The sequence below is a fragment of the Pristiophorus japonicus genome, chromosome 4, assembly GCF_044704955.1.
Source record: "Pristiophorus japonicus isolate sPriJap1 chromosome 4, sPriJap1.hap1, whole genome shotgun sequence".
Lineage (NCBI taxonomy): Eukaryota > Metazoa > Chordata > Chondrichthyes > Pristiophoridae > Pristiophorus > Pristiophorus japonicus.
The window spans coordinates 28,488,880-28,516,138 of record NC_091980.1 but is presented as its reverse complement, the minus strand read 5'-3'; the positions used below and the strand labels follow the sequence as shown (position 1 = coordinate 28,516,138).

Here is a 27,259-nt window from a genome sequence, read left to right as displayed (position 1 = left end):
AGATATTTGTGCCTTCTAGGAGATGATTGAGAATTACGTACACTGGAATGAAGACATTGGAGAGTGGCAACTGGTAGGTTTGTACAGTCAATAAATTGGGACACTATCTCTGTATCCAACTGATGCCAGAAGATTCATATTGGCTATAAGTCAGGGACATCTAAGTGTTGGGTGCTGCAAGTCTTCAGAACTGTCAACATGAGAAGTTTCAGTATTTCTATTTCCACTGTGTGCTTGTTAGCTGTAGATATCATTAATATAATTCTATGGCTGATTAAATATAATGTTCATTTGAGAAATACATCAAATACAGTAGCTTGCATAACAATTTATAAGACATGGTTTATCTTAATTAGTTGGCAAATGTACTACATCTCTTTACAGTTCATAGTGTAATATCTGTTTTAATGCCAAATTGAGAGGCATGCATGTGGGAATAAAGGTGTTTGTGTGCTAATATTGGTAAAAATAATTTATAGATTTCAAGCATTAGTTTGGAAGTTGGATTAGAATAAATGCCACAATTAAATTTTAAAAGTAATAGTTGCCAAAACATTTCAAGTAATGTCAAAGTTTAGTTTTACATAGCATATACAGCACAAAAACAGGTCATTTAGCCCAACCAGTCCATGGTGGCAATTATGCTCCACTGTAGGCTCCACCCATCCTTCCTCATGCATAACCCTCTATTCCCTTCTCCCTCATATGCTTATCTAGCCTCCCCTTCAATGCATCTATACTATTTGCCTCAGCCTCTCCCTGTGGTAGCGAGTTCCATATTCTCACCACTCTCTGAGTAAAGAAGTTCCTCCTGTATTCCCTTTTGAATTTCTTGGTGCCTGAACTTGGTGGCCTTACCGCTCACTGCGCTGGCTGCCGCCGAGTTTTTTCGGCGGTCTCCCCTTGGTGCCAGTTTTTTGGAGGTCTCCTGCTGGCGGGAGGGGAGGATCGCTGGGAACGGCTGACGGCCGCTAGCGCGCAAGACGCTCAACTGACCTTCCGCCCGCCAAGCTGCCATTTTGGTGTGGGCGGGTGTCTGCAGCAGCAGGGAGAAAGACCGCTGCGTGAAGGCAGATCTAACCCCAATGGTAAGTAAGAAGACCTGCAAAAAAAGGTTAGTGAATTTCTTTTTTTTCAGCAAGTTATGTGGATGGGGTCTCCTGAAGGTGCTTCAGTGGGACTTTTTGTGTAAATTTTCATTTTTAGCTTTTTCCCCCCATCTCCCTTCCCTGGGCCCAACTCGATCCTCGGCGGCACTTTGGCGAGGATCGCATTTGCTGCCGAGATTGGGAGCTCCCGCCCGCTGTTGCACAGATTCTCACTGGGCGGTACTGGTGTATCTTTTAGAGGAATCTTCCTGGCAAAGTACCGCAAGGTGTCTCGGCGTCACTTGGGCGGGCCTTGGCTTTCACCAAGTTCGGGCCCTTGGTGTCTATCTTCTATTGATGGCCTCTAGTTTTGCTCTTCACAAGTGGAAACACTCTCTTTGTCTATTCTATCAAAACCTTTCATAGTTTTAAATACCTCTATTAGGTCACTCTCAGCCTTCTCTTTTCAAGAGAAGAGAGACCCAGCCTGTTCATCCTTTCCTGATGCGTATAACCTTGCATTTCTGGTATCCTCCTTGTAAATCTGTTTTGCACCCTCTCCAGTGCCTCCATATTCTTTTTATAATATGGCATACTGTACACAGTACTCCCAAGTGTGGTCTAACCAAGGTTTGATACAAGTTTAGCATAACTTCTCTACTTTTCAATTCTACACATCAAGAAATAAACCTTGGCACTTGGTTTGCTTTTTTTATGACCTTGTTAACCAGTGTCTTAACTTTGTGATTTGTATATTTGTACCCTCAGATCTCTTTGCTCCTCTACCCCACTTAGATTCTTCTTTTCCAAGTAATATGTGACCTCCTTATTTTTCTTAACAAAATGTAATACGTCACACTTTTCTGTGTAGCAATTCATTTGCCAGTTATATGCCCATTCTGCAAGTTCATTAATGTCTTCTTGTAATATGTTGCAGTCTTCCTCAGTATTAACTATCTTACACCCTCCTGCCCACCCCCGCCGCCCCATTCTGCAAATTTAGAAATTGTGTTTTTTGATTCCAAAGTCTAAATCGTCTAAAAAGTTAGTTTCCCTTGAGTGCTTTTTAAAAATTAATTTTACAGTTCCTGTTTAGTAGTACACATTACTAACACACTTATGCTCCTCATTATAATCAGCTGATGTGGTGCCAAAATTAGTCTGAAGAAAATATGCTGTACTATCAACACATTTGATTCTGGGATTTTTTAGTGCACCATAAAGATTTTGTTTACAGTACCTTAAGGATGATAAGTTTTAAGCTCACAAGAAGACTTTATCTCTTAATTATAGAAATGTGTGGCATACACAGGAAACAACATGAGAAAACAGACACCAGTACCTGACAAAAAAGAAAAAGATGTAAGTTTTGAATTCTTAGTTTTAGAGGAAACATTTTGTTCTTTGTCCCTCCCCCCATGTCCCAACACAATTTATTAATTGGTGTTTGTCTTTTGTAATTTCAATAAAAATGTCCAGCTGTTGAAAGTGTCATTTATTTAAATGCATCTAACCAGTAGAACACATGTATTTTCCAATTAAATTATATTTTCCAATATCATAGTGCACTTATTTAAAAAGTATGCAATACTCCTTTCAATATCCATTTTATATGTGGGACTATCTACAAATGTGTTAATATATTGAGTCCTTACCAGTTTACTGTTGCTACTGTGACTCGAGTACAAATACAAACCAGTATGAAAATGATATAAAGCTTGGTTTAGTGGAAAGAATGCTCGCCTCTCAGAAGATTGAGGATTCAGCTCTGCACCAGGACTTGAGCACATAATCTAAACTGACATACCAGTGCAGTATTCAGAGCGCTGCATTGTTGGAGATTCCGTCTTTCAGGCGAGATTCTAAACTGTGAGCCCATCTTTTCTGGTACTGTTTCTCTCCACCGATGCTGCTTGACCTGAGTATTTGCAGCATTTTCAGTTTTTATTTAAAATTTCCAGCATCTGCAGTATTTCACTTTTTTGTATTTATTAAATAATGGTTTATGTTCTTGGCATAGAATTATAGTGCAGTTTTATACTGCACATACGCATTTTTGTAATGTATGTTAAGTCAATCTTAAAGTAAAAACTAGAAATGTATCAGGTCTTGTCTAAAATGCAGTTAACATTAGATGATGACGTGAAGTCAGTCGGTTTGAATGAATGGGATGCAAGAGTTTCAGTACAATAGTATAAACTGTACTTTCCGAAGTTCTGATAACTCCGCAGAAACTCTCTAATTCTTTTGCTTGATTCCTAACATGAAATTAATTTTTGATTTGTTTTCTTTATTATCTTAGCCCTTCGAAGTGGATCTGTCCCATGTTTACTTGGCCTACACTGAAGAAAGTCTGAGACAGTCATTAATGAAGCTGGAGAGACCAAGAACTTCAAAGGGAGGGAAATCCAGACCCAAAACAGGCAGAAAGTGAGGCAACAGTGGAAATACTCTTAACTTTTTTATATAAAAAATGTGCATGATATTCCTTAATTTTTATATTTTCCTCTTTTCTCACTAACTTCCTCTACCTGAAAACAATGACTCTTTGAGATATGATTTCACAGGTACTGGGCAACTTCCAGTGCCTCGTCCATGTAGACATTATTCATATCAGCTTTGACAGAAAGCATTGGTAGATCATTCAGCATGGCGATAATCATAGCCAAGCCAAAATATGCCCTCATCCAACATCCATACAAGTATACTTCCATCAGTCGGCTGGGTAACGCTCAGGAATGTGTTTTACTTCTCAACCAAGGAGTACTGCAGATAATTGTAGCACTTCCATTGACACCATAGCCGAGATCAGTGAAAACAGCATAGATCGTGGATAAAACCAAGGACATTTGAGGTCTCATTGAGCTACTGATTTTCTATGATCAGTTATAGGTTATCAGCAAATAACTTCTCCACATCAGACAACATGCCCTGCAAGAAGGCAGATAACTCTCAGTCCTCTGATGCTCTTTCAGTAGGTTTGCAAGAGTGACATTCATTATTGAAAAATTTCAGCTTTCACCATACACATTTCTGAGGTGTTACGGTTTAGCGTTCTGTATATTGGATACAGTTAATACAGGAAAATGCAATTGTATGAATTTAGGTATAGCTATGTAGTATTTTGGATCCCGACATGCTAATTCAGAGTGTTAGGACCTGGCTTCACAATGATCCTCCACTTACTGAGTTCTGATCTTACCGATTGCACTTTGGAAAGATGTAGGGCAGAGGCCAAGTGCTCATGTCTCCCTCTCCACCCCAGGAGAAAATTGCCGAGAATCATTTTGGAAATTTTTAGCTTGAAGGCACCCAAGAAATGGGAACAGGAGTAAAATGCTTAATCTCCTCTTGAGATGTTTCAGTTTTGGTTTCATTTGTAAAATTTTCCCTACAGCAATTACACTTCAAAAGTACTTCATTGTCTTTGAAGTACTATGAGGCATCCTAAGCTTGTAAAAGGCATTGTATAAATGCAAATTTGTTTCAAAGGTGCACATTTAAAAAAAAAAAATAGTTTGCTGCATCGAAGTTAGTTATGCGTGAACATCTCAAAAATTTGTTATAAATTCAAGAATGCTCTGAATATAGATGATTCCGATTGTACTGCATAACTGAAATTTGATCACCTGAAGGAAAAAGGATATGTTCTGAAAGTTGGAAATCTTTCAATATTGAATGGGTCCAAGCCTGGCAATTTTTAATTTAAGTGGATTTATGGTTCAATGTTGCTATAGCTCCGGGAATTCCCATGTTTTTTTTTAGAAATAATTTCTTCGTTGAGCAATAAATGAAGCTGACCAAGGTGGATGGACCAGATTTTAGATGGAAAATGTTTCCTGGACAATGAAAATTAATCATTGTGCAAAGAATAGTGACAGTTTATATTGCCGCAGTGCTATTTACATAGTATAATCAAAATGAATGGCTACAAAAACCCACTACCATGTTAGAGTCTCCAAACCAAGTTATTGAGAAATCTCAATCCCCTCCTAGAAACACATCCCAAGAATGGACCCAGGTTGGCAAAAGACGAGGCTAAGGAGATTCTTAAATGTGTGTCGTGGTACTGCTGGAGCTAAATCCCACTGCTTGTTAAGCTAGGACCACTCGCCTGGTTCAGGCATTGCCTCGCAGGGTTATGTAGAGTTGAGTGGAAAGAGACCGTTCAATATCTGATTAAGGAACCAGGTTGGCTGAGTAATCGCCAACAGTGCCCTGGAGTACTGTCATTTTTGTCAATATTTTAGCACACATTTAGGACAAAGTAAAACTGAATATAAATCTCTTTTTTACAAAAAAAAATTGTGATCCATTTCATTTTTCATAATCAGGAAACGATCTACAAAAAGTGAAGCTGGAATTGACTCCCTTCTTCAGTGAGCAATAAATGAAGCTGACCAAGGTGGATGGACCAGATTTTAGATGGAAAATGTTTCCTGAACAATGAAAAATAATCATTGTGCAAAGAATAGTGACAGTTTATATTGTCGCACTGAGGCTTTGTTGAACCATACATACTGGTCTGTAAGAAGAAGAAATGGGGATAAAATTTAATGCTAATGACTGAAATGCCAGTGAGTTTTTAAGTTAGTCAACATTCCAGTTGCTATCAGAATGTTGATGGTGAATGTTTACAACAAAATGTTTTGGGATTCCAGTATTTAGTTGTCATTTTGTTCTTCTTGACATTGGTCTTGGCTTACATTCTGGTTGGTTTTATTAGTGAATAGAAAATGTACTACTGGCAGCTAAGCTATTAATAAAAACTTTTTTGTTGCCTATGAAAGAAATTCAAACTCTAAATTAACATTTTCAGACATTTCAAGCTCAAAGGACTCATTTCTAAAATTGTTCCAAACATCCAGATCCCAAGTAATTTAATGAGCTGAAACTGTTACCGTTCAGTCTACCCGTCGTCCTCCAATGTACAGGTTTTAAAAACACAAACTTGGCTTAACCTCACCAGTACTACTTTTGTTTATCTTGTCTTCTGTTAGCCAGAGGCTTGTGTGCACTTTGTTGTGATTGTATGTCAAGAGTTTGCAGGTCTCAGAATGTGTTCAATGGCTGCTGCAAGATGAATTTTGAATGTTCTGCTAGATAATGTAGTTCCCTAGTTTTGATTTAAGATGGGTACATTATTATATTGCATCAGTCATTTCAGACTAGATTAATTGACCTCATCATTCACCTTGGGAGGGGAAAAAAGAAAGATTTACGTAGTTTAATAAAATTGTTGGTACTGTTAAATGATTCAACCTTCTCCTTCTCTATTGAGGATGCGAGAAGAGGTTCACTAAGATGAGGGGTTTTAGTTCTGAAGAGCCCATAGGAACTGGGGCTCATTTCATCAGAACAAAGAAGGTTAAAAATAAGTTTGATAGTGTTTAAAATTAGGAGATGTTTTGGTAACTTAAATTGGGGGAAAACAACTATTTCCCTTGGTTGTTTCAAACCCAAGGGCATAAGTTTAATATTCACCAAAAGAACAAAGGGAATGGTTGAGATTTTTTTCAAATGAAGAAGGTATTTAGAACATTGAGTACCAGAACAGAAACAGTGATAGAAACTCAATCTATAAGGCAAGTGAATAAATGGTTAAATATAAGAAAGTATGGAGAAAGGGCAGGGGAATAGGTCTTAAATGGATAGCTCTTTCAGAGAGTCGGCACAGGCACTATGGACAGTGGCCTACTCCAGTGCTACAGGTATGACATTGTTTGGCTATTTTTATGTGACTTGACCAGGAAAGAATCAATGAATTGGCAGTTGCAGCAATTTACTGAAATGTGTGAGAAGCTGTTTAGAAGCGTCCTGTGTACTGGCAACTGTTAACTAAAAAAAATTGGAAACAGAATACTAAAGGGCTCTCTGCTCATGGCAGGGAACCCACCTTCAATGTGAGTACATGTTTCAGTTAGGTTTACAATGTTGTCCCAATTTTCCAACCCACTCTTCCTACACTGGGAGCTCAGGATTGCAGAGCTAGTCCTTAATAGCGAAAAAAAAATTCTTGTAACTTTAACTCTTTCAGTTTGAAAGGTAAATCAGAGATCTCACTAAAACATTCCTTATGCTTATTAAAAGAAAAGCTTTTCTGTTATGGGGACATATGGCAGATTCTGGTTAGAGCTTTCATTCACAGCAAAATACAAGTGATTTGTTCAAACTGCTGCAGAATAGAAGATGACCAGGAAAAACCCTAAGATCTCCAAAACAAAAAGGTTTGATAGGAACAGCAAACTGAGCTCCTGTTACTGATGATATTAGACCATACTCTTGGATGTTATGTGGGTGCCCTGCTTTCTAAACATTGTATAAGGTTAAATATGTGTACAAAAGGAAATATTTTCACCTGATCGAACTTCAGCCTACTGTTCACCACCCATTCCTCGGACTGAGGTGGTACTTGCTGCTATAAGTATGAAAAACAAAAGGTTGTATGTGTACTTGCTTTGGACACATGGCGGCTAATCCACAGCAAGGATACTTGGGTTTCCTGGTTTCACTATTTTGGCATAGTAATATGTAACCAGGTCATTGACAGCACGTGCAAACAATTGTTGGTTCTTTGACATACATTTGTGGTTACTGGAGTATTTCAGACTCGGTTGGAAAAGTGAGATTTATGGAATCATGAATGTCATAATACTGGAAGAGTACTGGTTCGAAGGTTTCAAACAATTAAAATGTATTTAGATTTCAGCGCTGTGAAAAGTCAAATAAATTACTAATACAAATGCATAAGTGAACATTTATTCACATTGTGGAAACAGTAACCATGAAATATGCTAATTTCAACCCATTATATTGAATACACAAATCAGCTGAAGCTGAACCTAATCGTGGGCATTGTTAAAGAATGCTTCTACTTGCATACTACTATAGCACTAAATTGATCACATTTTCAATTGATCATATTTCTGCATGATTTGCGACCATGCCAGAGTGCTTTTATTGCTCTTTGCTACGTATTAAATGGCACATGGACCATGTAGCTTACAACTATTTGATTGTTTAAAAAAATGATAAAGCAGCCCAGCATTAAGAAAAATAGCCAATACTTTAACTACTTCCTTTTGTAACATGACTAGAAGATTTATATTGCTATAACTCAGGGACAACTGTAAAAGGCTGGAGGTGATATGGGCGAGTATGTGCTTAGTAGTACAGAAACTGGGTCCACATTAACCTCTTCATTTGTAACTATCAAATACTGCAGTTAAACTGTTAGTAAAATATTTTGTTACAAGAAGCTTTTTCACAGGTTCCAATAAAAGCTGCATTATAGTTAGTGGAACTCGGACCTCAATAAGATAAACCAGTGGTGAGGACTGCTAATTAGATGGTCTGCATAAGTGTGAAATAAAGACTGTATAAAGCAGTTGTTGAGAGGCCATAATTCAATGTCAGACTGACAAACTTGACCCTCCTCTGAATAGGTTTATAGATATGTTTGATATGTCTTGTTTTTTGTTCTTGAGCTTTAATACTCTCAATGCAGTATTGTATTTTCTCAGAATATTATTTCGGAGAAAATTATATGCTGAAAACTGCTTACTTTTCAAACAGGAAAATAACCGTAGTTTTTGATCTGCAAGATAAGTGTCAACTTTTCTTTTTACTTCTGATTAAACAGCAGTTGCCCTGGACTGCTGGTCAAGAACACTTTCTTACCCTCTACATATTTGAATTTAACAGTGAGTGTTGAATGCAATGATGTTGCACATCATATACACAATGCAAAGGGTTTATCATTGTGTGTTTTAATGTTGTGCACATGTGTTTGTAACTGTTACAAAGCTTATTATAAAATGTTTAAAAATCATTAATAGAAACCTGCACATGTTCTGAAATCCTATTCTAATGTTGGGTTGTATGGTGTGATTAATAAAGGGGTCGTTGTTTCATTCATGTTTTGCTTGATCTAAATTTTCTTGCAATGCTCAATGTGTCTTTTTATTGATTATTCTTTGTAATTTGTTATGTATAAATTGTGCATTTTGTGTTGTACATATGAGAACAATTATATGTATATAAACAGCATGTTAATGTCCGTAAATAAAGAAATCTCTATACACTTGTATGTTTTATCGCTGGTAACCTCAGCAATGTAAACTAATGTTTTGCCATTTTAATTGAACATTCCATGATTGTTGAAGCCATCAGTTGACTTTAAATATATTTAATTATCATTAAACAAAATAGTCCATTGTTGGTGCTGTTTTTAATTTGCATGATCTCTCTTCCTATCTCCTTGGACTCTGAACTAGGGGCCTCAGTTAGAGGCGATCTGTACTTGGACTTCACATGTCAAAACCGACCAGCACTTATCATAAACCATAACAGCCCCTTGTGCCTGTTCTGCCATTCAATTAAATCATGGCTGATCTGTATCATAACTCCATCTACCCATTTTGGTTGCGTAACCCTTACCTAACAAAAATCGTTCAGTTTTGACATTTTCAATTTATCTAGCCTCAACAGCTTTTTGGGGGAGAAAGTTCCAGATTTCCACTACCCTTTGTGTGAAGAAGTGCTTTCTGACATCACCCCAGAATGGCCTAGCTCTAATTTTAATGTTATACAGGTACCTCTGTGTTCTGGGCTCTCCTACCAGATGAAATAGTTTCTATCTACCCTATGAAATTCTTTAATCTGCTTAAACACTTTAATTAAATCACACCTTAATCTTATATATTCAAGGGAATACAAGCCAATCTATGCAACCTGCGCTCATAAGTTAACCTTTTTAGCCACGGTGTAATTGTGGTAAATCTGCTCTGCACCCCTTCCAAGGTCAATACTTTCTTCCTGAGCTGCCGTCCTCTCAGAACCTAATGCAGTACTCCCTGTACAACTTTAACATAACTTCTACCTGTGATAAAGACAAATATTCCATTAGCCTTTTAAATTATATTTTGTATCTGGCCACCAGCTTTGTGATTTCTGTACTTGAACCCCTGAATCTCTGCTTGCCCACCGTTCCTAGCTTTTCACCATTTAGAAAATACTTTGATCTATCTTTCCTTGGGTCCAAAGTGGATGCCATCATACTGTCCCACGTTGAACTCCATCTGCCACAGTTTTGCCCACTCACTTAATCTATCAATGTTCCATTGTAACTTTCTGCTTCCATCTATACTAGTTACTGTGCTACTAACTTGGTTTCATCAGAAAACTTTGATATTTTTAAATATTCTATTTTTTTTTCTTTGGGTGAATTTTGTGCTTACCAAGGTGAGGGATTTTGATGCTGAGATCTAGGTTTTCATCCATATTTTATATGCATTTATTGCACAGAGGTTGGTGTGACACCAGTTAGGGGAAAGATCAGTATCCCTTTACACTGCCCCAACAATGCACCTTAAATCCAAATGTAGGTGTGCACTTATTTGTATGGCTGGGTGTTCCATTTTCCACACCAGCTGTTCTTGTGCCCTTTCAGTTAAGCATCAACTTGGTTGAGATTGGTCAAACTTATTTCACTAAGGACTCTAGTGGAGACTTTCGTGCTATTACTTTGAATTGAATTCAAAGTCCGATTCCAGAGGTGAGAGGAAAGTGCTCCAACTCATTGCAACATCCACCTTTGTTAACTGTTCCAATAATTTTAAAATGTATGAATCTATTCTGTGACAAATATAATTAATAAATATATTTACTGTATATATGTATATAAAGCTGCAATTAGTTCTAAATAGTGAAACCTAACAATAGACAATATGACTTTATAAGTCTTTAAGTTAAATATGGTCAGATAAACTCTTGAGAAAACAGTCTGAGTAACAAGTGGCTTGTGTGAATGTATAGCGCTGATGTGAATCAGTAAAAATAATAGCCACATTTTTATTCTTTGATAGTTACTTGTGGTGATGACTGACTGATGCTTTCTCTGTGGTAAAGGTGTGAATTATTACTTCGAGCAGTTAGGCTTATGCATTTAATTGCATTCAGTGGTGACTGCATCTCTATTCTGCTCTTTTATTGAAAAAAAGATAGAAGCCTACTGTTGAGTACAGTTGGAACCACATAGATGTGTAATCTCATCCAGCTGGGATTAAGTTGCTGTAGATGAGATAACTTGCCCAATACTGGCACTTCTGAGTTTGAAACTTTAAAATGTATCAAAGCTTTGACATTATCATCATCATAGGCAATCCCTCGCAATCGAGGAAGACTTGCTTCCACTCTTAAAATGAGTCCTTAGGTGGCTGAACAGTCCAATCATCATAGGCAGTCCCTCAACGAAGCTGACTTGCTTCCACGCCAAAAAAAAGGATGAGTTCACAGGTGTTTCAAATGAAGAACTCGAACTACATCCTGAAGGTTGGAAGATGCCTGTGCGTGGATTTTTTTTACAGTGTGGTGGCCGTTGCACACCAGCCACCACACAGGCTTGACAGAGCTAGGTCTTGGTCCAGTGGTAAGGATTACCCAAGACAACTGGAGACGTGATGTGCTGCACAGACCTAGTGCGCACACATATCGCAGTGTAGGCTGGGTTCCTGGCCCTGAACTCACGCCTCCCCTACATCCCGATCACATCCCTGCTGAATCTGCCCACACTCCAATCACCGACTTGGACCTTGCTGACATCACTCTTCGCTGCTGTTGCCCTCCAGCACCAGCTCGCGCTGGACCTTGTAGTGGCATGCCTCCACACTGCTCCCTGGGTCGCACGCTGCTCCTTTTATGGTCCTGACCTGCCGATGATAGTTTCTCGCAGGTCGGGGCCTCCAAGCTGCACCCTGGACCGCACGCCGCTTCTTATGCAGCTACAGCAAATAATCAGGAAGACAAATGGAATGCTGGCCTATATTGCTAGGGGGATGGAGTATAAAAGTAGGGAAGGCCTACTACAACTGTACAGGGCGTTGGTAAAACCACACCTGGAGCGACCATACCTGGAGTACTGCGCACAGTTTTGGTCTGGACTTGTCTCGATTCCCGTGTCAAGGGGGTTGCTATACCAGATGGGAGAGGCAACATTTGGGGACACGGATTCCCCACCAATTCCCATTCCCCTCCTTTCTGGTGAATAATGGAGGGGCCACTGTGTGTAATGTGAAAGTCAGTAAGAATTGTCAGCAAGCTCTTTTCCAACAGTCCAATACGAGGCCGCGCCCTGGATCTTGATGACTTGGAGGCAGTGCTGTGCGGCGAGGACAGGCTGGTGGAGGACCTTTGTCTTATGGATGTTTAGCGTAAGGCCCGTACTTTCATCCGCCTCAGTAAATACGTTGACTATGTCGTGGAGTTCAGCCTCTGTGTGCACAGACGCAGGTGTCGTCCGCGTACTGTAGCTCAACGACAGAGGTTGGGGTGGTCTTGGACCTGGCCTGGAGATGGTGCAGGTTGAACAGGTTCCCACTGGTTCTGTAGTTTCCTTCCACTCCAGCGGAGAGCTTGTTGACTGAGTTGGAGCATAGCATAATTTACTCATCACGTAATAGTTTACTGACACAATTTGCTGACTAACTGACCTTTGCATCTGGTTTTCATCCAATCTTGGTCACACCCCTTTACTTTGTTGAATTTTTATTGCACTCCTCCAGTCAGCCTCACAGTACACCCCTCCAAATACAGCCCTCCAAACCCAAATAGTATCTCATCGAAGCTCCAATTCCCATCAGTGTTACAGTACGTCAGTTCATTCAGAATATATCAGTCCAGTCACTATGATAATGCAGTGCTCAAATCAATGCCACATTACACCACCTCAGTCAATATCACTAGCTTAGTTCAATCAATATCATAGTACAACCAACCCAGTTTGTGCAGAGTGTAAGTTTGAATATGTACTGTTAGTATATTGCTAATCTTTTCTGGTTCTCTATATTTTATATCTAAACAAATCTGGACAAGAAGTTGAGCCTGAATGCAATAATCCAACACTATGGCATTTTCCACCTTCTGAGGTAATGGTAAACGGGGGTGGTCGTTCCATTTATCCTCTAGTAAGCGATTTATTGTCCTCCAAGGTTAATTGTTAGACCTGGGCTAACTCATACAGAGCAGAGAATAGAGACACAGGTTTGGTTTCATAAGGTCAGTCTGCTAATGGAAACTAATCTAGCTTTAAATATGAGAAAGGCATTGGGAAGAAAATCCCAAACGAACACATGTCAGTTCATAGAACCTCCCCCTCTTGCAGTACAGTTTTTAAATCACTTACACTTAATATTTTCTGCACCCTTCAATGGGACATTGGCACGGATTTTGCTGTACTAAAAGTGCGAAGCTGTCACCGCTCGCAATTGTTGCAGGGTAAAACTGACAGCAACATCTGACATTCGCATATGCACAGTTAACCGTGGAAACCCAGAAGTTGCTGTCAGTGATACTCCTCCACAGGCTGCACTGTTGCAGTTTTTGATAATGCAATCTGCCCAGAACATAGGAGCAGGAGTAGGCCATTTGGCCCCTCGAGCCTGCTCTGCCATTCAATAAGATCATGGCTGATCTGATCTTGTCCTCAACTCCACTTCCCTGCCCACTCCCCATAACCTTAGACTCCCTTATCGTTTAAAATTCTGTCCATCTCCACCTTAAATATATTCAATGACCCAGCCTCCACAGCTCTCTGGGATAGAGAATCCCAAAGATTCATGACCCTCTGAGAGAAGAAATTCCTCCTCATCTCCGTTTTAAATGGACGACCCCTTATTTTGAAACTATGCCCACCTAGTTTTAGATTCCCCCATGAGGGGAAACATTCTGCATCTACCCTGTCAAGCCCCCTCAGAATCCTATACGTTTCAATAAGATCACCTCTCCTAAATGCCAGTGAGTATAGGTCCAACCCTCTCAACCTATCTTCATAAGTCAACCCCCTCATTTCAGGAATCAACCTAGTGAACCTTCTCCAAACAGCCTCCAATGCAAGTATATCCTTCCTTAAAAAGGAGACCAAACTGTACGCAGTACTCCATCCTCCTTGCAATGAAGGCCAACATTCCTTTTGCCTTCCTAATTACTTGCTGTACCTGCATGTTAACTTTTTGTGTTTCATGTATAAGGACCCCCAGATCCTTCTGGATTGCAGAATTTTGTAATCTCTCCCCATTTAATAATAATTTGCTTCAGTGATCACGAATGGTGTGAACTTGGGGTAATTATCCACTAGTCTGACAGATGAAAAAGTTAGGGCTTGTGCAATCAAGAGTAACTGAGTTTTTAACGGTGTAATAAGAATTACTGCCAAACAACCTCTCTGGCCCTGAAAAATTAATTTGTGTGTGGAGGCTCATCCCTCAGAAGATAATGAATGTTGCAGATTAAAAAAAAAGATTATTGTTTATATTTGTTTTTCAATCCCCTTGTGTCTCTCCTTTAATCCCATATGTATGTCCCAATCTTTATTTTGCTTCCTGAATGATTGATTTAAATTAATTAATATTTCCTTTTTCTTTACTTCCTGCTTTGCAGTCTACATGTCTTCGTGAGGATTCTTCAATCTGATTGGTTGAAGAGCCACCTTCTCTGCTCACGAACGCCACATATTCACTGGAAAGGACGCCGGACTAGATTAGGCCCCCGAAAACTAGAAATCTGTACTAACAAGTCCATGAAAAGTCTCTGGGCAACTGTACGCAGGGTGAACAGCGAAAGCCGTTTCTTTGACACTCGCAGCAAAATCTGGGGCAATGAAAATCTTGATTTCTTTCAATTATGTAAAATTGCAATTCATTCACATCTCTCATTAAGTTGAACCAACCGCTCCTGACACTTACCTTTTAATGGTTTCAGTTTTCATCTTCTTGCCCTCACAATTTTCTACTTTCTCAAACATCTCGTCTTCAATATGTCTCATAAGACATTTGATTTCTTCATACCAGTACCATATCATGGTTATTCTCTACCACTAATTATATTACTTGTGGAATATTTATTCTATCAGGACTTTGCCATCATTAAATAATTTTACTACTGGTTTCTTTTTGCTTGCTATCTGATAGATAATTCCTTTCTCACCTCTTGCCTCTCTTTGTTACAACTTTTCTTCTCGCTCTGTCATTATTTTATGGTAATTGCCACTTTGAACTTTCTTCACTTGGTCATCCAAAACTGTAAATAGGATTACCCACATGCCCTTTCGCCTTCCTGCATTCTCAAATGTGCTGAAATTAAGACTTATTACACCAACTCCTACTTCCCAAACCCCTCAAAACTGTTCAGCCTTGGCTGGTAATCTTTTTTACTCTTTATGTTTTTGCAATGCTGAGGAGACAAGATCATCTCACTGAAGGTCAAAATCAATGAAATTTATGTCTAAAAAATTATAAAAAAAACACTGAAGTCTATTTCACATTGTTTCTCTCCTAGCCAACCTCTCATCTTCCACCTTGTATTCAAATTCCTCCATGGCCTCGCCCCTCCCTATATCTGCAACCTCTTCCAGCCTATGACCCTCTGAGAACTCTGCGTCCCACCAAGTCTGGTGCATCCTCAACTTCCTTTGCCCCACAATTGGCAGCTGTGCCTTCAGCTTACTAGGTGCTAAGTTCCGGAATTCCTTCCCTCGACTCGCCACCTCTCTTCCTTTAAGACACTCCTTAAAACCTACCTCTTTGACCAAGCTTTTGGTCACCTGTCCTAATGTCTCCTTTGGCTCTCTCAATTTTTAGTCTGATTGTTCTCATTAGTACTGGGGAATGGAGAATTTTCCACCAGGCACAGCATACATCTATTCTGCCATAAACCACCCTTGTATGATTGGGATTGGCAATTAGTCACTAAATTAGGGACAGTAGGCCCATATGTACTGGAAGCCTGTTTGAGGATGCCCAAGCTATATTCACATAGGACCCTTGCAAGCAGCCAATGAAGGAAGCTCTCATCCTATCATTCTGGGCTGGCTTTGATCCCGGGCACCACAAGGTGAAGACCACTGTCTAACCCACTGCACTGCCTCATTCCCTTGATGTTGCTTATGACAATGCAAGGCTTTTGAATATTAAAGTATTTAAAACTCAGGAGAACTTTTAATTAACTTAAGCATGTTGACCCATAAAACTTACAATAAAAATATTTTTAAAAAAATGTTTGAAGTATTGGAGTTATTTTTTGAGCTAATATGACCCCGTGGTATAAAGTTACAACAAATGCAAATTGGACTACATTTAAATATCAAAAAATATTTTTCATAATCCCATAATTTTGCAAGTACAATAAGAATGCTGTCATGCATCTCACAATTTAAACAATTTGAACATGCTACAATTCATCACTTTCCAAAGGTATTTTTCAAAATGCTTGCTTGCTGCCTGCTGAAGGATATTGACAAATCTGATAAACGGGCTTGGTTTAAACATTTATTTGAAATGACACGGTTAGTGGTTACTTTTAGTCCTATGCTGAGTTAAGGTTTCCTCTCTGAGCACAGGGGAAGTCCTCTACTAAAGCATCAATATCAGATTTAGTTGAAATGGTAAAATGATTCATTTTTGTAATTCTCATTCTCCACTGCAGGTTTCTATGACTTCCAGAGTTTTCCCTATACTTTAACCTAGTGGACGCAATAAAATTGCACTAACTCTTCATCAGATGGGCTTCTACATTAGTCAATAGTTGACAATTAGGGATGGGCAATAAATGTTGGCCTTGCCGGTGACGCCAACATCCCAGGAACAAATAAAAAGTCAGTTGAAAGAAAAATGGAGCAAACTAAGAATATGTACAAGAAATATCAATATAAATTAAATAAGCTGACCTGAAAATGAATGAATGGGGCAACTAAAATGGAAATAAGAAAGAAAAGCAAAGTTTACAGGATAAAACAAAAAGCAAAATATTGCAGATGCTAGAAATCTGAAATAAAACCAGTAAGTGCTGGAAACACTTGGTCAGGCAGCATGCTGTAGAGAGTTAACATTTCAGATTGATGACCTTTTCTTAGAACCCTTAAGGAGGCGCAGCTGTAGGGTGACAGGACATCTTGCAGAGGCCTAATCCGAACTCTGACTATTTCTCTTACATCCTGTGTTACTGAACACCAAGTCATCATCTCTCAGAGCATCACTGATCTTACCCCCACATCCTCCAACCTCATTGTTCCCGCCAACCACGCAAAACCCGCTTCTCCCTCCTCCCCAAGATCAACAAACAGGACTGTCTCGGTTGACCTGCCCCACGGAACTTATTTCCTCTTATCTTGACTCCACTTTTTTCCTCTCCTTGTCCAGTCCCTACCCCTCCCCACCCTCTACAAGAGCGACTCTTCTGATGGTCTCTGCCACTTTAACTAATTCCAGTTTCTTGGCCCTAACCATATCCTAATTCATTGTGGACATTCAGTTCCTCAACATCTTCATTCCCCCACCAGGATGGCCTGCAGGCCTTCCACTACTTCCTTGATCAGCGGCCCAACTAGTCTCCATCTACCACCACCTGGCTGAATTCGTTGGACTTGCTAGGGGAGTCCAGAACAAGGGGGCATAACCTTAAAGCTAGAGCTAGGACATCACTCAGGTGAGGCAGCATGCTGTAGGGAAAGGACGGTAGGGTAAACTTTTCAGGGCTGATGTCAGGATAGTGGAATCCTGGCCACAAAGGGTAGTGGAAATCTGAAAACACAAGAAGAAAATAGTCAAAATACTTAGGCCTAGAATTTTCACATGGCAAATTACACTGCTTTTACACGAATTAAAAGAGATTTGCACCTGTCTGTGGACTGGAGAGTTACTTGCATAAGTGTTTCTTGGATCAGCTCATGCGCATATCCATTGAAGGAGTTATTGGTGTAAACCTTATCTAAGATGTGAGTAATCTGATGAAATGCAAGGAAATTAGAATGCAACTATGAAAAGTCATTTCTGGCCGCAGGAGGTTTGGGGACAGGTAGATAAGTAAGTAGCAGTGCTTGGCTCACTCACTTGACTGTTAACTAACTTCCCTACATGTCTCAAATCTTTTTCTGCAACTTTTCAAGAATGTCTACTATAGGAGCAGCCAAACAAGGCAGCAGGGAATGGCCCACAGGGCACCTCGAGACAATTAATATCTGGAGACTCAGGCTGCTGAGTGTGGCAGAAAATCTACCAGAAAAATCATGCCTGTAACCTGAAGGGAGGTGGCACTGAGTGTCAATTCTGTCAACCACAGTTCCAAAAGACAGTTCAATGACGTCTCTAGGGCAAGCAAAATAACACTGGTCACCCTCCTTTTTCTTGCTCACCCTAGGAGCCAGCACACTCCTCACCCTCTAAAAGGAACACTTGTGCAATTAACCCTTGTCAATGTATTCTAGTTTGTGGTGGGGACATCTAATTCAGGATCTTGCACTATGACTACCTAACAATCCCAACAGCAATTACTTACATGCACAACTCTCATCCAGTATCTCCACTACCTCCTCTTTCACTATGACTTTGGCAGTATCTTCTTCCTTGGTGAAGATAGATGCAAGTACTCATTTAGTACCTCAGCCATTTCCTCTGCCTCCATGCGTATGTCTCCTTTTTGGGCCCTAATCGGCCCCACCCTCCACTTACTACCCGTTGACTATTTATATGCCTGATGAAGACTTTTGAATTCCCTTTTATGTTAGCTGCCAATCTATTGTTATACGGTCTCCTTTCCCCTCATATTTTCTTTTTCACTTCCCCTCTGAACTTTCTATATTCTGCCTGATTCTCACTTGTATTCTCAACCTGACATCTGTCATACGCGCTCTTTTTCTGCTTCATCTTTCTATCTCTTATCATCCAGGGAGCTCTGACTTTAGTTGCCCTACCTCTCCCCCGCGTGGATTCAACCTCGACTATATCCGAGCCATCTCCATGCTCTTTAAAGGCAGCCCATTGTTCGATTATAGTTTTGCTGAAAATCTTTGATTCCAATTTACCCGGCCAGATCCGTTCTCAACCCACTGAAATTTGCCTTCTTCCAATTAAGCATTTTTACTCTAGATTTCTTCCTGTCCTTTTCCATAGCTAATCTAAACCTTCTGATACTATGATCACTGTTCCCTAAATGTTCCCCGATTGACACTTGCTCCACTTGACCTACTTCATTCCCAAGAACCAGGTCCAGCAATGCCGCCTTCCTCGTGGAACCGGGAATGTACTGATCAAGCAAGTTTTACTGAACACACCAGAAATTATTTCCCCTCTCTGCCCTTAACACTATTATGCTCCCAGTCTATATTAGGAGAATTGAAGTCCCCCATTATCACTACTCTATAGTTCTTGCATCTCTCTGTAATTTCCCTGCAAATTTGCTCCTCTGTATTTTTCCCACTATTTGGTGGCCTATAGAATACATCTAGTTGTGCAATGACACCACTGTTATTTCTTAACTCTAACCAAATAGATTCTGTCCTGGACCCCTCCAGGACATACTCTCGCCCCAGCACTCTAACATTCTCCTTAACCAAGACTGCCACCCCACCTCCTTTCTTTCCTTCCCTATCTTCCCTTACCACTCTTTTATTTCAAGTTCTTTATGTAATAAATCATTAACATTTGGAATGAATTTCTAGGTAGGGTAGTGGAGGCGAAAAAAAAATTGAAGTCATTTCAGTGACAATTGAATGCAGTGATGGGGAAACTAGGCTTTTCTAACTGAGCTGAGCTGGGTTGAATGGCCCTCCTCATTGGTATTTATTTTGTAATCTTGTGAACTCTCTGTGTCGAGTTACATTACCACCTTGCATTGCTACACAAAACAGATGAAAGTCTGCATAAATACAAGTAATTTCCACATATATCTAGAATGATCAATAACAGTCAGGAAATGTGTGGGGATTGACCACTATTATTACATCAGTCAAATTTGCCTTTGACTCATTTCTTTTGCTCATTTTTGGATGCAAGGTGACATGCATTATCTTATTATCTGTGGCACTCAGCTGATTTTCAAAAGCGATTTTAGACCAGAATCTCAAACTTTGCAGCTATTTGTGGATTTATATGTATTTGTGCCATGTTGTGCATCACTAGGTTACTGCAAATTTATTACTGCAAAGCATCATGGTGCAACATTCTCGAACCTTTCAGAAATATTCAAGATGATTAAGGTTTTCTTTTTAATTATATTTTTCATCTTGCTCCTTTTTTTGTTGAAATATTTCCTTTTCCTATGTTAGGTCTTCTGTGGCACACTGACCAACATCAAGAATGAAGGCCGAGAACTATTCACTTCCTGGAAATGGGTAGTGTTTTTTGAAGCTATTTTATTGTGAAGACCTCCACAAGGAACAACTTATTTGCTTGACTTCTGAAATAGCTCGTGCATGCGATCAAGACCAAAAACATTAAATTTGCTTCTGTGGGAAGGTCAACTGCAGAGCTTAGCATCAACCCCCCCCCACTCTCTCCCCGGCCCTCTGACACCAGTCCCTATTTAATTGAACATCAAGTTACTTCCTTACAAGATGATAGATAGATATGGATGAGGCAGACCTATCCTAAACTATTCTTCCAGAGTCAACAGTCAGCCCATCACAAGAACCTGCTGCTTATTAAATAATTTTAGAGCTCTCCACTTTCTTAACTAGAAATGCATTGCATTTTTTGATCATTTTTTGCATAAAGAACTTCTTAACAGCAGTTTGGACCATTGCCCGCTAGCTCCACTGATTAATTTGAAGTAATGTTCAGTAATTCTATATTGTTTATTACCTTATGTATCTGTAACTTCTCCTTTCAACATGGAAATAACCAAGTGTCCTCACTCTTTCTTCATGACGCAGTCTTCTGATTCTCAGGATCAGTCTTATGGATTTTCTCAGTACTGTCTCCCGGGAACCTGTACTACTTTCTCCCTCCTTAAGAGAAATTGCTCTGAAGTAACTTAGTTGTCCCAGAACAAGACTACTATAGATACTACAGCTCAATAACTGGGAAGGAAATTGGAGGCGCAGATTTAGGTAAGGTTTAATAGAGCTTCTGAAGGAGGGAAGAGATATGGCAAGACATTTAGGAAGAGAATTCTAGAGTGCGGGTGGTGGGGCTAGTGGCTTGAAGCTCCATAATAGACATTAGAGTGGGGAGAGGCAAGATATGCAGCAAACTGGAGTCGGAAGAATGCCGAATGTGAGCTGGAGAACAGAACTGGAGAAAATTACAGAAGCAGGGTGGAGAAGGCAATGGATAGCTTTGAAGACAAGGACAAAGATTTTAAAGTGAATGTGTAAGGGGGTGGTAAGTACAGAGTGTGCAGGACTTTGCACTGGAAAGGATATAGGCTACAGAGTTATTGATGAGTTGGCTTTTATGCAGAGTAGAGCTGGGGAGGCTGTTATTGAGAAATTTGAGAGCTGAGGTGATGAAGATGTGGGTGAGTTTCAGTAGCGGAAGGGTCGCGGGTGGGCAATATTCCAGAGATGGAAGTAAGCGTTCTTGGTAATAGGCCAAATTCAGACTTTGTAAATCAACTTAGTTTCAAACAAGACACCAGGGTGTGGAGCTGAAGCTTCAGGATAAGAGAGCAGTTGGGAGGGAGATGGAATTGATATGTGAGGTGTGAAGTTTTTGGATGGAGCCAAACAAGACACCTTTGCTTTTGTTGAGTTTGAGCTGGAGAATGCTTTACATTATCCAAGGCTCCACATTAGACAGGTAGGCCAATATAGGTAGGATGCAAAGAAGACTGGGGAGATTCAAAATAAGTAGTGAGACAGATGGATGCAATAATGCATTCGAGAAAGTGATGCTTGGAGATAGGCAGTAGGTTCGGGGCAATTGAGATTATGCTTTTTAAGAAGAGGGCTGAGTAGGAAATGGGTCAGGTGGCAATTAAGGGTTCAGGTGGTGAATATCATTTCTGATTAATGCTGAGGTTGGAGATGGAACCAAAGAGTAATAATTGCAGGATAGGGAGGCTGGGAGCAGTGGCGGACGTTTCCATTTGAATGTAATTTTATTTGAAAGCATTTGTTACTGTGTGCACAGCTGTTTGGCTTATGTTACAGATATCCCCAATGGGAACCTGGAATGAAGCGATGGGATAGAAGTGACAAATGATATCTTATGTGAGTGTGACCATGATAAATTATCCCTCCTCATCCTACGTGACCTGCCTGCAGCCGTTGCTACGGTTGACCGCACCATCCTTCTCCAATGCCTCTCTTCCGTCACATAGCTGGGGGACTACTCAAGCCTGGTTTCATTCTTATCTTTCCAGTCGTAGGTCAATAATCATCTGCAATGACTTCTCTTCCTGCTCCAGCAACATTACCTCTCCCACCCTTCTCTCACTCCCCTTTCACTGCTCCTCTGACTCTCTTTGCTCTGGCTGCCCTGACGCTTGTTGTTGCTAATTGAATGCAGATAATAGGAGCATGGTTAATTGAGTTTCCACCCTACTATACAATGGTTACCAGATGCAAGCTTCCTATTTTCAATAGCTTTGAATTTTTGGTAGTTTCATTGCAGTAAAGTCATGTGAATCCACAAGCGACTTTGTCAAAATAGTCTCATCTTGTGTAATAAAACTGGAAACTTCCTGAATGTTATCTGGTCTAAAAGATATCTCAGAATGAATCAGCAATGCCAACTGCATTGACTGCAGGGTTAGTGCTTCCTTCCTGCCAGCTTCAATGCATGGTGGGGGGGAAGACCTCAGATTATCTAATTGAATATGTAAAATGATTACTTCTGGTAAATCTCATTCATGAGATGGTTTGGTGGTACTTCAGTGACCACCTGGGTTTTTCCAAGACATCGGGTGAATGGGTATAAATAGGTGGGCTCACCCTTCCGTTTGTCACAAGCTTCTGGTGATACATTAAACTGTTATCACTTGTTCAAGTAATCAGAACATCACAAGCTACCGGGACCAAGATGCTGAAAGCTGTGATTTTGCTTTTCTCCATCATAGTGAGCATCGACGGCGGGGTGATGAGAAAAAGATCTGATGACCAGACCTTAATGGAGATCATCAAAACCCTGAGGCATATAACAGAGGAGCAGATGCGCACGGTAAGCATCTTTTGTGTGAATACCAGATCACCACTGAACATCATAATGTACAATAGCCATTCCAATCATATGTTGAAATATGTTATATATGAGCTAAAGTGAACACTCATAGTCTGCCTGTTGATCAGTACTATCTGATTCATACAATGAAATCTTGCTGATTATATCATCTCAGGTGCCCAGTAAGATGTAGACAAACAAAACAATCAGGAAACATCTCACAGTGCATGTTCTTCATTGGAGGCTAAATGCCTTCATTAGAAAGTGAATGAAAAATAATTGTTGTTTCTTTAGATTATGTGCAAAGAAACAGCAGAGTTACTTATACTGATTTATCATTCTGTGTAACAGTCATATAGCAGACATTGCTCTAAAATATTAATTATATTATCTCGAATGATAAAAGTTTATTCTGAGTTTTTTGTTGAACCAATAATTTGAGATAAATGGACAGTTACTAATCATGTTTAACTGCCTACAAAAGAGTTAGCAGTCTGTTGAGGATATAGCAATAGTAATAATTGTATTGTGCTGAACTGTTTCAGGGATGTGTTACTTTGAATAGAAAGGTTGTAACTGCACATTACTTTTCTTTGAAGGCTGATTGTCGTAATACCATGGTGCCAGACATTTTCAGTGATAAAAAGGTAAGTTAAAGTGTTTCTGCAATATGAAATTGAAGTACATAAATTGCATTTTAAACAAATGCCACAATATCATTACATAGCTTCAGTGAGTCTCAATTATCCTTTAACTTAGTAATAATCACTGGCCATCCATCATTAGAGTAGATTGATTTGAAGGATAAAACCACAATAATTGGTTTCCTCCTGTTCAGTAGCAACAATAGCAGTGGATTATTAATACTCAATAATATTCAGATTCTTCTGTTGTTTCATTATATGAAAATGACAGCACTGAAAGACCAGCTGGCCCATCAAGCCTGCCCCACACTCTTGATGCCGGCTGTATCGTGTCTAGACTCTTCCTGTCCCCTCGCAGGCACGCAATCTCCTGGGAGAGGCAAGAAAACAGGAAAAAAATACCACAGGCCAATATGGGAAAGAAATCTCTAAATTCATATCTGGCCCCGTCAGGCAATCAAAACCAGTCCAGGTGATCACACTGACCACACACACACTAACTGAATCCACCTATCTTTTATACAATATGAACATTTACCATCTTTTGTTTTTGTCTTTTTCAACACTCAATCATCAATTGTTTTATGTATAAAACAGTGTGGGGCAGTATTCTTTATCCTGCTTTACCACTCTTCATTACCTTTGAATGTAGAAAGTTCACATGTTGATGTGTTTGTCTTAAGTTTCTCACTTCATTATTTTAGTAGAGGAATTTTAACCATTTTAAACAGCAATAAGCATTTGTACACTAAAAATGGCTGAGACATTATCTTTGTACTAGACAAGGTCTTGAAGTCCGTTTTTATGAAAGAGCAGACCGGTTTTAGTAATCAGAACGTTTCCAGGATTACTTCTTTAAGCTTTAATTATGGATCGATTCAATGAAAAGTTCACGGCTAAAGCCAGAGATAATCTGATGGTATTTTATTTTTTTCTGTCACTGTCTCAGTGTGTTTAAATATTCAACAATTTGATTTCCAGCATCAGGGCGTATCACAAACATTTTGCAAAGCTGCCAAAGCTCTGAAGAATATTACTCCCTGTCAGCCCATCCAGCACAACATGGAGAAACTTCAACTGAACTTGCTGAAAGCAGGAGAAAAGGTAAAGCTGCTTTACAACAAAGCAACTCATTCAATAATTAGAATCAAATACTGGAAGCTCTAAACATGTTTGGCATTATGCGAATATACTTTACTGGACTAGTAATCCCGAGGATTGGAGTCATAATCCAGAGGCCTGGACTAACAATCCAGAGAATGTGAGGGCAAATCCCACCATGGCAGTTTGAGCCTCTCAGTTCAGTTTAACAAAAGATCTTGAAATAAAAAAGCTGGTGCAGTAAAAGTGACCACGGCAGATTGTTGGAAAAACCCAATTGGTTCACGAATTACCTTTAGGGAAGGAAACTTGCCGTCCTGTACCAAATCTGGCCTATATGTGGCTCAAGTCCCACAGCAACGTGGCTGACTGTTACTGGCCCTCTGAAGTGACCAGATGAGCTATTTGTATAAAACTACTAGCGATTCAAGAACTAGGCACACAACCACCTGCACACGGCAACTAGTGTCAGCAATAAACGCCGGACTTGCTAGCGACACCCACAGCCTGAGAATTAATTTTAAAAGATTGTTATTACGCTAATCATGATGTATTACATTTGTCTTGTATTGCTATTTAGCATTCTCTGACACACAATCACCCTGCAGCCGCACAATTCTACCACCATGAGGAGCTTCACCAGCTCCAGAGGTTGCAGATCCCCATACCTATACCCACAGCATCACTAATGCACTGAGGGAAATCTGCCCTGACTTTCTGTGGGCAAAATCATAGGAGACCCACTGGTCATCTTTAACAAGCAAGTCAAAACTGTTGACCATTTATCACTAACTCGATTCTACTTGAATAGTCGCTATTTAATGTGATTCGTATTCTGCCAGCATGAAGTCTAACCAATATTTTTCTCCTTGTAGATATCCACCTGCACTGTGCACAAGCATTCTCTGACTGATTTAAATACATTTCTGAAGGAGCTGGTGAAATTTTCCAAGAGAACATACAGTCAATGATGCTGTGAAGAATATTGAGCTCTTATCTTCAGTTAGCTCCAAGCAGTGGGAGACTAACAGAAACACTGTTGAAATTTAGGCAGCTCATTTTCTTTCCTGTAATGCAAAAATCCCACCTACCATTTTTATTTATTTATTTACCATGCTCAAAAAACATTGAAAAATGCTAGATTGCTATGTATGTAATATTCATGTAAATGATAATTTTTTCATTAAACAAAAATCATATTTATCTGAGAGAGAACTGAAAAAGCAATGCTGGTGTAAATGCTGAATGCAATTATAAAATTGCTGAATATTTACCATGAACTTATATTATCATAGAACTAGAGAATTTTACCCACCACAGAAAAACTCCATTCAGCCCATCGTGCCTGTGCTGTCTCTTTGATAGAACTAACTAATTATTGCCATGGCTCCACTCTTTCCCCTGAGCCACATAAGTCTTTCCTTTTATGCTTAATGTATCTGATGGCAAAGTAATAAATTCTTATAAAATATATATATATTGTGTGGAGTTTCTATGTTTAAAATGAATACTTTTGATGTTCATCGTACACTGATTACACCATGATTTACTACACCTCATTGGCTTTACAGCTCTTTGAGATGTCCTGATGCTGTGAAAGGTGCTATATCAATACAAGTCTTTCTTTATCTGAGGAAGATTGATACATATTTTACATTTGGCACCGAGTGTCCATATGCAAGTCAGATATGCCACCAACAGTGTAGTGTAAATCTCATTCTATTTTTCCCCATTGTGGAACAAAATTTATTTTCATTTGCAAAAACATATGTTGATAAATGACAACCAACACGGACTTGTTTAAGGCTAATTGTATCTGAGAAACTTGACTGAGTTCTTCGATGAAATAACGGAGAGTGTTGATGTATGTATAGACTTTCTAAAGGTGTTTGATTAAGTGCAATATAATACGTTGGACTATGTTTGAAAAATTGCTATGGTCTAGTGACTACCCCAGTAATATTGACTTCGGATTTGGTGTCAATTGCATGACCCTGTCTAGGAATGCCACATCGTGAAGTCCTCCGATGGTTTCCATCGTGGCACAAGTGCCACTTTCTTGCATAGATTAGTTACTCAGCTGTGGCTCAGTGGTAGCACGCTCATTTCTGAGACAGGAGATTGTGGGTTCAAGTCCCACACCAGAGAGTTGAGCACATAATCTTTGTGTGAAGTATTGAGGATGTTAGGTATGGAAGAACTCCACAAGACTGAGTACTGTGAGCTAAAACTGATGTGACCTTAGTCTCTTTAATACAACTCCAGAGTGCCTAAGCAGCATGGCAGACAACCTTTTATACTCCCTTGCACAAGGTGTGCAGGTGACCCTTGGGCCTCCAACAGATGCGACCTCTGATGGTAAGTCTTACACAGTTACAATGTTAACATACATAACATTACTCCCCCACCCCCAAAGTCTTTGATACAAATTATATACAAGTTGAGATGATCCGGGGCCCTACGTTCCCTGGTTGATCGTCTGAATTCAAACTCTGGC

The 27,259-nt window shown here is 39.6% G+C and overlaps 1 protein-coding gene across 1 annotated transcript in view; it reads left to right on the top strand.

The window, feature by feature from the left end:
• Positions 1-9,293, top strand: part of kif3a (kinesin family member 3A) — a 75,336-nt gene extending 66,043 nt beyond the window's left edge. Inside the window, exons 14-17 of the mRNA XM_070878057.1 lie at positions 20-73; positions 2,382-2,450; positions 3,391-3,518; positions 5,423-9,293. Coding sequence (XP_070734158.1) covers positions 20-73; positions 2,382-2,450; positions 3,391-3,518; positions 5,423-5,471 — 300 coding nt within the window. The 3' untranslated portion in view covers positions 5,472-9,293. The remainder of the gene's footprint in view (positions 1-19; positions 74-2,381; positions 2,451-3,390; positions 3,519-5,422) is intronic.
• Positions 9,294-27,259: the final 17,966 nt, after the last annotated feature.